Raw genomic sequence first — 12,666 nt, 5'->3', positions numbered from 1 at the left:
TTCTGCAAAAAAAAAAAAAAAATACAATCATCTTTTAAACTAAAAGTGTGCACAGCATTTGGGCATCAGAAATGATCAGGGGTGTTTCCTTTGGATTTGAAATTCCTGTCTCAACAGGGTTCGCCCCCATCAGTGGGATGTGCAGCAAGTACCGAAGCTGTACCATCAATGAGGACACAGGGCTTGGCCTGGCCTTCACCATCGCTCACGAGTCAGGCCACAAGTAAGTGACCCCTCCATGCACCGCTTTATAGGAAAGCCAGTTGGGTGGTTCATTGGCTTTGCTCTAATGATTATTATCGATCTGGGTGGAATAAATAGGACACATCTTATATAAGGTTTACAATAGTACTTGACTGTTTTTTTCATTTGTGGAAGTTGCTCAGTCGTGTCTGACTGTTTGAGACCCCTTGGACTGTAGCCCATCAGGCTCCTCTGTCCATGCAGTTCTCCAGGCCAGAATACTGGAGTGGCTAGCCATTCCCTTCTCCTTGGGATCTTCCAGACCCAGGTCTCCCACTTTGCAGGCGGATTCTTTACCGTCTGAGCCACAAGGGAAGCCCATGAATACTGGAGTGAGTAGCCTATCTCTTCTCCAGGGGATCTTGCCAAGCCAGGAATCAAACCAGGGTCTCCTGCAATGCAGGCAGATTCTTTATCCGCTGAGCTACCAGGGAAGATCACACTTGACTGAAAGAAGGGCCCAAACAGAGGCCAGTCATTGTCAAGGCTCTTGTGAACAACATGTGGTAGCTCCTTTTTCTTCCATTGTGTGTGTAAATGGACTTTGCTGTTGTTGTTCAGACTGTAAGTAACATGGCCTAATAGTTAAATTATAAAGGAGACAAGTCATAAGATTTTAATAAAGCTTTAACATGTACCAAAGAAAATGCATATTATGTTCTGATAGGCTGTCAAATCAAAGTTAGAATATTAAAAAAATTTTAAGTTCAAAATTCAATTCAATTGGATTTTTTATATCCGGAAATCTACACTAAGGTGCTGGCTTAATGACCTTTTCCTCTTAGAGGAATGGCTTTGATCTCTCCCCACCTTATTCCCATTTCTGTGACTCTTACTCTTTCTTTATACATAAATTTATATAAATTGCTTTAAACGTAAATTTCCCTCTGCTTTGGACTTTCACAAATATATTTAGAAAGACTGTCTCCCAAACAAACCCCTTAGCTTCTTGGTTAGGTACAAAGAAGAACTGAACTGGGCAAAGTGGAGCTTGGGAAAATGCTTTCCCTGAGTGTATGTTGAGGTTAATAAATACCTATGTGTGGATCCATCACCTCTAATACCGTGTATTCACACGTGTATGTTGAATCTAGAAAAGTAGCATAGATCTTATTTTTTACAAAGCCGAAATAGAGACATAGATGATGTAGAGAACAAATGTATGGACACCAAGGGGGAAGAGGCAGTGGGATGAATTGGGAGACTGAATTGATGTTTACACACCACTGTGGATAAAATAGATAACTAGGGGACCTCTACTCAGTCCTCTATGGTGACCTAAAAGGGAAGGAAATCTAAAAAAGAAGGGACATGTGTATACATATAGCTGTTTCACTTTGCTATACAGTAAATACTAACACAGTATTGTGAAGCAACCAGTAAAAATTAATTAAAATTTTTTTTTAAATCCCTGGGGCCCTCACTGATCAGCTCACAGTATACAGCCATCCGGCCATTACTAACCTGATAAATTGAGAGGAATGATGGGAAAGTGGCTGGTTTGTAGACGAGAGTCACAACAGAATCGTTGTTGTTGTTGTTGTTCAGTCATATCCAACTCTTTGCAACCCCATGGACTGCAGCACATCAGGCTTCCCTGTCCCTCACTACTCTCTTGGAGTTTACTCAAACCCATGTCCATTGAGTCAGTAATGCCATCCAACCATCTCATCCTCTGTCACCTGCTTCTCCTCCTGCCTTCAATCTTTCCCAGCATCAGGGTCTTTTTCAATGAGTAGGCTCTTTGCTTCAGGTAGCCAAAAGTATTTGAGCTTCAGCTTCAGCATCAGTCCTTCCAATGAATATTCAGGGTTCATTTCCTTTAGGATGGACTGATTGGATCTCCTTGCAGTCCAAGGGACTCTCAAGAGTCTTCTCCAGCACCACAGTTTAAAAGCATCACTTCTTCAGCACTCAGTCTTTATGGTCCAGCTCTCTTTTCTTTGGAGAAGGAAATGGCAATCCACTCCAGTACTATTGCCTGGAAAATTCCATGGACAGAGGAGCCTGGTAGGCTACAGTCCATGGGGTTGCAAAGAGTCGGACACGACTGAGCAACTTCACTTCACTTCACTTCTCTTTTCTTACAATTCAGTAACTCTGTCCCTCCCTTGGGTTCCCTGATTCTCAGTACATCTTTTTCGTCCTCTGCTTATAGTTTGGAAAATGGGTTCACAGAAGCCTTTCTGTTTCCTTTCTGTTTTAGTTTTGGCATGGTTCATGATGGAGAAGGCAACCCCTGCAGGAAAACGGAAGGCAATATCATGTCACCCACGCTGACCGGAAACAATGGTGTGTTTTCATGGTCTTCATGCAGCCGGCAGTACCTCAAGAAATTCCTTAGGTAAGAAGACAGGCCGGGGCCAAGGGCATTCCCAGGTTTGGAGGAGTGACCGTGAATGGTGCTCAGTAGACTGAAAACAAATACTTGGTGGGTTGATGATGATGATGATACTGTCATGACTGTGGCTGAAAAAAATACACGGAAGGCCTAATACTGTGTTACATGTTCTCCACGTAATGCCTCAGTCGGTCCTCACGTCAATCCTGTTATTATCCTCGTTTTAGAGTTGAGGAAATTGAGTCTTCGGGTGGTTAATAGTGTTACTGAAGGTTCTACAGCTGATCAGTTGAGGACAAAAGACACACTTAGATCTGTTATGACTCTGAAAGCTGTGCTTAGAACTGTCTCCTCTAAGACATCCAGAGGTTGCTGGGTATATTATCTTTCTATTGTGATTGATTATTTTACTTTTTTTTTTTCTTTATATATATAGTGGGAAGATCCCCTGGAGAAGGAAATGGCAACCCGCTCCAGTATTCTTGCCTGTGATTATTTTAATCTAGTCAATCAACTCAGTCATAAGAGTATTAAAAGTACTAAAATAGAGTGTTTGTTTTACAATGAATGGAGCATTGTGGCGATTGGCTATTTTGTTTGAAATAGCCAGGAGCTAACTCGGTGCCCAAAAGACATCCAAAGGGCATGATAGCTATGTAAAATTCCTTCAGTAACTCAGAACTCCTAGATTTATTTCATTAGTAAAATGGGAGTTAGGAAGGTAGCACTGTTTGATTTGTATTAAATAATGAACACCAGTTTGACACTCTTTGAAGTTTCCTTTGATTTTATTAAATATAATACATATTTAACCATTTGGACATTATGCAGCACTAGAGGCATTAGACATGTATGCATGTATCTCATTTTTTATATGTGTGCAGATATACCTTGTTAATCTATGTTGACACACAAGAACACTCAGGTTCTAAAGGCATCTCCTCTTGACCGGGTATTAGGGAAACTAACCAAGTTTCTTTGGGAATTAATACTCTTAATACTTTTTCTTTAACCTGTACCTTTGCGTATTATTTGCAGATGTTTACAGAATTAGCCATACACACAGGCAAGGATGATTCAGTGGAAGGATGTCAAACCAAATGATGCCCCAAAGGACAGTGAAATAGTAACAATGCTTTTGCTATGTGACTTTGTCACATAGGAGATTTTCTTACTAGTTTTCAATTTACGGTCTAGGGCCTAAAATTACCTTTCCTATCTCATGTGAGAATAAAATCAATAAATATGATAAATCAAGGTCAACTTAGAATAAATTGAATTTCTTACTATAAGTTGAATATGATATAGTTAAATTCTTTTGGCTGATGATGACAATAAGAAAAACAAAAGCTAACTTTGAATGCTTCCTGTGCTGTGTTGAGCATGTTGCTTTGTCTTGCTTGATCTGTGAACAACTCTTACAGAAGTCAGATTCTGTTAGTAATCAGATACGTAGGAGCTGGTTGTATTGGCTTGGTTGACTAGGACCCCCATCTGTCTGACTCCAAAGTTATGTGTAACGACCATGCTGTTTTATCTCTCACTGATACCCTAGTTTAATTAATTTAAGTAAGTGGAGATAAGGTGCATGAAAATCCACCCCATTTGGACTGTGCTTTTTTCCAACACATCCCAGTTCGGTATACTTCGGGGAGATTGTTCTGCTTTGTTCCCATTGTATCCTTTCTCCTGATTTCTTTCAAAAACCTTATTCATTTGTTGCTCATAGAGATTACTGGAGGTAAAATATATCTTTGACCACACCCCATTATCTGTTTAAAACAAACAAACAAACACAGCATGACTTTCAACTTTGTGGAGACAGGTAATTGTCTCTAGTTTATTTTATGACTTTAGTACTCACCACAGAGCAGCACGCAGTAAAAATTTGTTGAATATTGTTGAATGAGACTGTTGGGGAAAGCTGACGTTTCCCATCTCCTCACAGGTCAAGCTTAACCAATCAGATAACTGTAACTTCCAGTCCCACGTAAACACTGTGTGGTCCTGTAAATTTCATTTTCTTAGACAGGACAGGACTCACTCTTAATTTTAAGCACGTGCCTATTGCTTTGCCATGTTACATTTTCCTTTGCGTGAATGCGTTCAGAAGTACAGCGTTCTGTGTGGCGAGATCACAGAGAAACATGGTGACTAATAAGGATGTGTTCTTGCAGCACACCTCAGGCTGGGTGTCTGGTGGATGAGCCCAAGCAAACAGGACAGTATAAATATCCAGACAAACTCCCAGGACAGATTTACAATGCTGATACACAGTGCAAGTGGCAGTTTGGAGCCAAAGCCAAGTTATGCAGCCTTGGCTTTGTGAAGGTATGTTTGCTTGCGATTTCAAACTTACATTAAGAGTCTATCGTGTGTCCGTGTACCTAACAGAAGTATAAACATTTGGTTTGCTAAGGCCAAGGGTTAGAGTCTGGGTTGCCTCTGAAATGTCATTTGTTTGGCCTGATAATTAAGTGGCAATTTTACTGTCAATGAATTATCCAGACTTATCCCCTGTAGACCATGCCTGGTTTAAATACCAAATTCCTCCTCTGTAGACAACAATTTTATCACAAGTAGTAAATCTAGATACAATGGCTTTCACCTAATGCTCATAACTGTTTTTGTTCATGTCATTGTGTTTCATACTCTTATTGTTTTAATTAATTAATTTAATTGGAGGATAATTACTTTACAATATTGTGATGGTTTTTACCATACATCATCATGAATCAGCCACAGGTATATATGTGTCCCCCCATCCTGAACCTCTCCTCCCATCTCCCTCCCTACCCTATCCCTCTGGGGTGTCCCAGAGCACCAGCTTTAGCTGCCTTGCTTCATGCACAGAACTTGCTCTGGTCATGTATTTTACATATGGTAAAGTACGTGTTTCAGTGTTATTCTCTTAAATCATCCTACCCTCGCCTTTAATGTAATTCATATAAGACCATCACCCCTTCAAAATGCATACATATACCTTTTACAGTAATATGAACACAATCTTTGGCAGCTAACTTCTTTTGGTATGTAAAACTTCAAGGTGTCTCTTGAGTAATTTTAACAAGATTTTTGTGTGAAGTCTTTCTTTCAAGGAACACTTACCTGTTTTGTAAATAAGCTTGTATCTTTTTTTTTAGATTCTGCATATAAGTGATATGATATGATATTTGTCTTTCTCTGCCTTACTTCACTTAGTATGATAAACTTCCCAGGTGGTACAGTGTTAAAGAATCTGCCTACCAAATGCAGGAGACCCAAGAGACATGCGTTCAATCCCTGGGTCGGAAAGATCCCCTGGCATAGGAAATGGCAATCCACTCTAGTATTCTTGCCTGGAGAATCCCCACGGACAGAGGAGCCTGGTAGGCTACAGTCCATGGGATCACAAAGGGCCAGACACGACTTAGTGGCTAAGCACAGCACAGTACATGATAATCTCTAGGTCAGTCTGTGTTGTTGCAAATGGCACTGTTTCATTCTTTTTTATGGATAAGTAATATTCCATTATGTATCCATATACCACATCTTCTTTATCCATTCATCTTTGCTGCACACCTGAAACTAACACAACATTGTGAATCAACTGTGAAAGTGAAAGTCGCTCAGTCATGTCTGACTCTTTGCATCCCCATGGACTATACAGTCCATGGGATGCACCTCTGTCCATTCAGTTCTCCAGGCCAGAATACTGGAGTGGGTAGCTGTTCCCTCCTCCAGGGGATCTTCCCAACCCAGGGATCGAACCCAGGTCTCCCATGTTGCAGGCGGATTCTTTACCAGCTGAGCCACCAGGGAAGCCCAAGAATACTAAGTGGGTCACCTATCCCTTCTCCAGGGGCCCTTCCTGACCCAGGAATTGAATCAGGGTGTTAATCAACTATACACCAATATAAAATTTAAATTTAAAAAAAGGAAGACGTATATTTTTATGAAAAAGATACATGGGAAAAAGCAAAAGTCCAGGAGGTAGAAATGGGAGAAACATTCTTCTAATTGGTCAACAACCATGCCACTGATCATCTCAATGTCACTAAAAAGTAGAATCATTTTTAAGCTGGTTGCTTCCTGGTATCCAAAGAGAAATGTGGGAATCCTGGGTGTCTGGAGACCTGGAAATTATGGAGATTGGTAGCTGCTCTTCCCATCTCTGTGTCTGTTCCCTCCCCTCCTCTCTCCTCTCTCTTCCTTTTCTCTACCACCATTCCCACCATCGCAGCACCACCACCGCCCATCACCCTGTAGTAACTGCTAAGCAAGCCTCTGCTCCACAGACGGCGTTCCACTTAGAGACATATTTCACTGTTCCTCAACCTTCACAAAAGCCTTTTGAAGGGAGAATCATCACCTGCTTTTTAACTGGGGCTCAGAGAATTCCATTTGCCCAAAGCCACCCAACTTCTAAATAGTAGAGGTTAAACAAATTTCCTCACCCATACTGATGAGCATGGGTGCTTCCTCCTCGTTAGGTAATACCAGTGTTTCCTAAACTTCAGCATTCACACTCAGTCCTTAAAAACTACTTTTATTGCTGCTACTGCTGCTAAGTCGCTTCAGTTGTGTCCGACTCTGTGCGACCCCAGAGATGGCAGCCCACCAGGCTCCCCCATCCCTGGGATTCTCTAGGCAAGAACACTGGAGTGGGTTGCCATTTCCTTCTCCAATGCATGAAAGTGAAAAGTCAAAGTGAAGTCACTCAGTCATGTCCGACTCTTCACGACCCCATGGACTGCAGCCTACCAGGCTCCTCCATCCATGGAATTTTCCAGGCAAGAGTACTGGAGTGGGGTGCCATTGCCTTCTCCAGGGGATCTTCTCAACCCAGGGATCAAATACCACGTCTCTTGTGTCTCCTGCATTGGCAGGCAGATTCCTTATCACTAGCTCTACCTGGGAACCCCATATGTCTGTTGTTTTGTTGTTGTTGTTCAGTCACTCAGTCCTGTCCGACTCTTTGTGACCTCATGAACTGCAGCACGCCAGGCATCCCTGTCCTTCACCATCTCCTGGAGTTTGCTCAAACTCATGTCCATTGAGTTGGTGATGCCATCTAACCATCTCATCCTCTGTCGTCCCCTTTTCCTCCTGCTTTCAGTCTTTCCTACCATCAGGGTCTTTTCTGGTGAGTTCACTCTTCACATCAGGTGGCCAAAGTACTGGAGCTTCAGCTTCAGCATCAGTCCTTCTAATGAATATTCAGGATTTACTTCCCTTAGGATTGACTGGGTTGATCTCCTTGCAGTCCAAGGGACTCTCAAGAGTCTTCTCCAACACCACAGTTCAAAAGCATCAATTCTTTGGCGCTCAGCCTTCTTCACAGTCCAACTCTCACATCCATACATGACTACTGGAAAAGCCATAGATTTGACTAGGCAGACCTTTGTTGGCAAAGTAATGTCTCTGCTTTTTAATATGCTAGTCTGGGTTTATCATAGCTTTTCTTCCAAGAAGCAAGTGTCTTTTAATTTCATGGCTGCAGTCACCATCTGCAGTGATTTGGGGACCCAAGAAAATAAAATCTGTCACTGTTTACATTGTTTCCCCATCTATTTGCCATGAAGTGGTATGTCAGTTATACCCCCAGTAAAAATTATTTTAAAAAGAATTTGACATTGGGAGGAATAAGAGAAACTTTCTAGTATCTAAATAACAGCTACTTTGTAATCTGCTAAATTTACTACATCACATTTCAACTTCTAGCAACTCTCGCAGGGACTTAGAGTCCAGCTGTGTTGATGAGCTTGTAAGTTTTTCAGGCATTTCCTGGTTCCATGTCCACAGGTCTTTGTGTGCTTTCCATCCTGAAATGCTGCGTGGCCATGAGGACAAGTATTTCTCTTTTTTATTATTACTATTGTTAAAGATTCAGCTCAAATATTACCTCCATTTTTCCCCCAAGGAAACTTAAACTCCACTTTCCCTGAGCTCTATTTTCACCCTTTATGCCACCTTCACAGACTTGTAATACTAATATTTTAACTGTCTGTGTATGTCTCTTGCCTCAGTAGATAGAGTGTCTGCAATGCCTGGCGTGTACCTGATGTATTAACAGATACTCAGTAACTGCTTATTGGATTTACAATGATAATCAAAGGCCACACATTTCTTGTGGTTGTTCCACATAGCGTGTGGGATCTTCGTTCCCTGAACAGGCATCGAACCTGTGTCCTCTGTATTGGGAGCACTAAGTCTTAACCCCTGGACTACCAAGGACGTCTGATCAAAGCCCACGTATTGTTAGCACTCCCATTTTCAGAACATGGACGATTCTGCCTCCATCTCTTTCTCATCACTCCTAAAGGAAGCAGGAGTAGCTTCTCTTGGAGAAAGAGAGGAGCCAAAGATGACTCTGGGGCTTGGGGCTTGTGCAGCTAATAGGATGGGGGTGTCATAAGTGAGCTGTGGAACATGGAACAGATCTGGGGGGACAGCTGGGGAATTGTGTTTTGGTTGTATTAAATTTGAGATGCTTGATAAAGTTGGATTGGCAGAGACCTTTAACCTTTGTGCATCTCATACTTCCCTTAAAGGGGCATCCAATCATTAGAAACAGTAGGAGAAGGTGGGCACCCAGGGACCAGATGGAACAACGGACAGCGCTGAGACTCCTTAAAAATCACATCCAGGCAACACGAGGCCTTTGGGGTCTCCGTGCTTATTTTCTTTTTCCCTTAAATTATGACTTAAGACTAAGGAATTATAGATAAGGAAAAGTTAGATGAATAGGCTGAAAAATAAAAAGAGGTAAGAACAAGAAAGAAAAAAGTGCAAACTCTGATTTCTGTTTCTTTGGAAAGAAAGCTTGCTCCGAAGGCTCTGGGGTCATCAGAACACGTCGTTGGCTATAATTACACTTGACTTCTGTGCTCCACCACAAAAGAAATAACATGTTCGCACAGCCAGTCATATTTCACTCTGGAATCCCTGTGTTTCTGCGTTTTGCTTGATTTTCCTGGTCTCCTCCAGCTGCCCCTTTTCTTTGGCCCTGTGGCTTGGCGTTGGCCACGGAATGGGGCCTCCGTCGCTTTGGTCCGCTCTGGGGCCATTTTGGTGGCTGCCACATGGGCTCTGGGTGTGCGTTATGGGCCGTAAGAGAGAAAGCAGTTTAATTCTGAAAGCCTTTCTCGCTGCAGCTTTGTTTCCATGGTGACCTCCCATCCCTCTGTTTCGTTTTGATAGAGATGGGTTTTTTCCACCTTAACTGGTCCCTCTTGGATCCAGGGTGACCCAGATGGGAACGCACAGAGATGGTAAACTTCATTCATCTAGTTGGAAGGCTGCCTCATGCTTTCTACTGATGTCAGTGACAGGTCCATTTCCATGGGAAATGTTTCCATGTAGTGTCCTATGAGCTGTGTTGAGATTTGGAAATACTTTGTGCAAGCGTGCTAAGTCACTTCAGTCGTGTCTGACTCTTTGTGACCCCACAGACTGTAGCCCGCCAGGCTCCTCTGTCCATGAGATTCTTCAGGCAAGAGTACTGGAATGGTTTGCCATGTCCTCCTCCAGGAGATCTTCTCAACCCGGGGATCAAGAGGTCCTTCCCTTCTCTTTTTAAGAGACACATTATACAACCCACAAGACAAGACTCACTGCCTGCACCTCCTGTTTCCCTATGTTTTCTGTCTAATGGAACACTTTTGTTGCGAAAGATTTCTAAGTATGTTCCTGCCATGTGTTTCTAACCATGGAATCTCTGTTAACTGGAATGCTTGGAGAATTGGGTGCCTGGTTCATTGAATTTTCAGGGCCCCAACAAGTGACCATAAAAATCATGTTGTTTCCTCCCTCGTTGTTAATGTTTTCCCCAAAATGGACCTTGGTCACTAGAATGTGGCAAATGAAACAGAATGACTGATGATTCGTGATTTTGACCTTCCATTTATGATGTCATTCTGAAAAGCAAGTTTACCTTTTGAACTGGAAGGAATCTGGTTCAGTCACTTTACTTTATAAATAGACATTCAAGGGTTAGAGAAGTTGAGAGCTTTTTGACAACCGTTGGTAATAAAAGCAGATCCAGTGCGGTGGTCAAGGACCCAGACTCTGGAATCCAGCCCCTTTGCCACTTACCAGCTTGGTGACTTGACAGCTTGAGAGTGCCAGCATCTTACTCAGTTCCCTCATCTAAAAGAGTTGATATAAGGCAATGGCCCCCAGGCTTTCAGGCACCAGGGACTGGTTTCTTGGAAGACAATCTTTCCATGGAGCAGAGCAGTGGCAAGGGAGTGGTTTCAGGATACTTCAAGCGCATTGCACTTATTGTGCTCCTATGAGAATCTAATGTCACCACTGACCTGACGGGAGGCAGAGATCAAGCTGTAATGAGCACGATGGGAGCAGCTGTAAACACAGATGAGGCTTCGCTCACTCACCCGCAGCTCACCTCCTGCTGTGCATCCCAGTTCCTAACAGGCCTGTACTGGTCCATGCCCTGGGGCTTGGGGATCCCAATGTAAAGGACTAGTGTCCACCACTAAATGATGTTAATGACAGTATTCATTACCTGTGGCTGCTGGAATCAGTTTCCATGAACTGATTGAGTTAAAACAGCTCAAATGTATTTTCTTGCAGTTCTGGAGGTAGACCTCTGAAATGCATCACACTAGTCTACAGTCAAGAGTTGGTGAGGTTGTGCTCCTTCTGGAAACTCTAGAAGAGCAGGCATTTTCTTGCCTTCTCCAGCCTCCCAAAGCTGCTTGTATCCCTTGATTCATGGCCTCCTCCTCCCTCTTCAAAAGCCAGCAACACCTCCCTGAGTCCTCCCCACAGTGCCATCTCTCTGGTTCTCTTCTGGCACCCTCATCTCTGTTTAAGGACCCTTGTGATTACCTGGGGTCCATCTGGAAAATCTAAGACCGTCTCCATCTCAAAGGCAATGGATTAACACCATCAATTTTATTTGCAACTTTAATTCTCCTTTGCTATATCACCTAGGACAGTCACAGGTTCCTAGAGCTAGAATGTGGTTTTTGCATGGGGGGAGGGCATCATTCTGCCTAGTACAATCCAGCTTGTTGTTATTTAGTCACTCAGTTGTGTCCAACTCTGCGACCCCATGAACTGTAGCCCGCCAGGCTCCTCGGTCCATGGGATTTCCCAGCCAAGAATACTGGAGTGGGTTGCCATGTCCTTCTCCCATCTTCTGCCATTTCCTTCTCAAGCAAATAAATTAGCTTGAGAGTTAATTTATGTCATTGGTCTGGTGTAAGAATGAAGTTGTCCAGATGCTTGAAAGTTATAAAGGTCAAGAAGGCAATGGTGATTACACTTTTATCCTTGGGAATAACCCTTCTGAGGCAAGCACTGATTTTATCACTTATTCATAGATGAGGAAACTGCCATTTAAAGGGCTTCTATAGCTTGTCCATAGGTCATGCAACCTGGGAAATGCAGGACAAGGCTTTGAATCAGAGTTGCATTAATCCAGTCTTGATCTATGCTACTTTGACGACGATAGTGGTGATGATGGTGGTATGCTGAATCTCTTAGTTAAAAGTGTCTAAGTTAACTGTTGTTACCTCCTAGTCATTACTAAACACATACGAATATACAGATAATGTAGACATTTCCTGCTTCTACGTTTGCTAGGACGTTTTACCACTTACTTTGCCATACTAACTTCACTTGCCTCTCCTTTCCAGATAACATCCCATTTCAGCCACCTCAAAGCAGAACATGGTGTACAACAGCTTTGGGTATTTTCATTTTTATTGTATCCTCACACTTACCAGCTCCTTCTTTCCTTTCAGGACATTTGCAAATCCCTTTGGTGCCACCGAGTGGGCCACAGGTGTGAGACCAAGTTCATGCCTGCCGCGGAAGGGACCGTTTGTGGCTTAAGTATGGTAAACTGCATACTTGCTAGTTTTTAGTTCTAGAGACTTAATAACACAGTGGACCCAAACTATGTGTACCGTGACCTCAGAATGGAATGCTATGGCTGCATCTATTTTCTGACTTCGCTTTAAATTAACTAGCTATTCTTTAGCAGCTCTTCTTAAACTCAATGCTAATATAACTGAGTTGGCTCCATTTTTTTTAAGAAGGGTTTTTTTCTTTCTGCCTTTGTTTTCCAT

The 12,666-nt window shown here is 42.6% G+C and overlaps 1 protein-coding gene across 1 annotated transcript in view; it reads left to right on the top strand.

Moving 5' to 3' along the window:
- Positions 1-12,666, top strand: part of ADAMTS18 (ADAM metallopeptidase with thrombospondin type 1 motif 18) — a 147,157-nt gene that overhangs the window by 76,246 nt on the left and 58,245 nt on the right. Inside the window, exons 10-13 of the mRNA XM_055553528.1 lie at positions 118-223; positions 2,450-2,587; positions 4,762-4,915; positions 12,340-12,435. Coding sequence (XP_055409503.1) covers positions 118-223; positions 2,450-2,587; positions 4,762-4,915; positions 12,340-12,435 — 494 coding nt within the window. The remainder of the gene's footprint in view (positions 1-117; positions 224-2,449; positions 2,588-4,761; positions 4,916-12,339; positions 12,436-12,666) is intronic.

The sequence above is a fragment of the Bubalus kerabau genome, chromosome 17 (genome assembly GCF_029407905.1).
Source record: "Bubalus kerabau isolate K-KA32 ecotype Philippines breed swamp buffalo chromosome 17, PCC_UOA_SB_1v2, whole genome shotgun sequence".
Lineage (NCBI taxonomy): Eukaryota > Metazoa > Chordata > Mammalia > Artiodactyla > Bovidae > Bubalus > Bubalus kerabau.
This window is presented reverse-complemented; position numbering and strand designations above follow the sequence as displayed.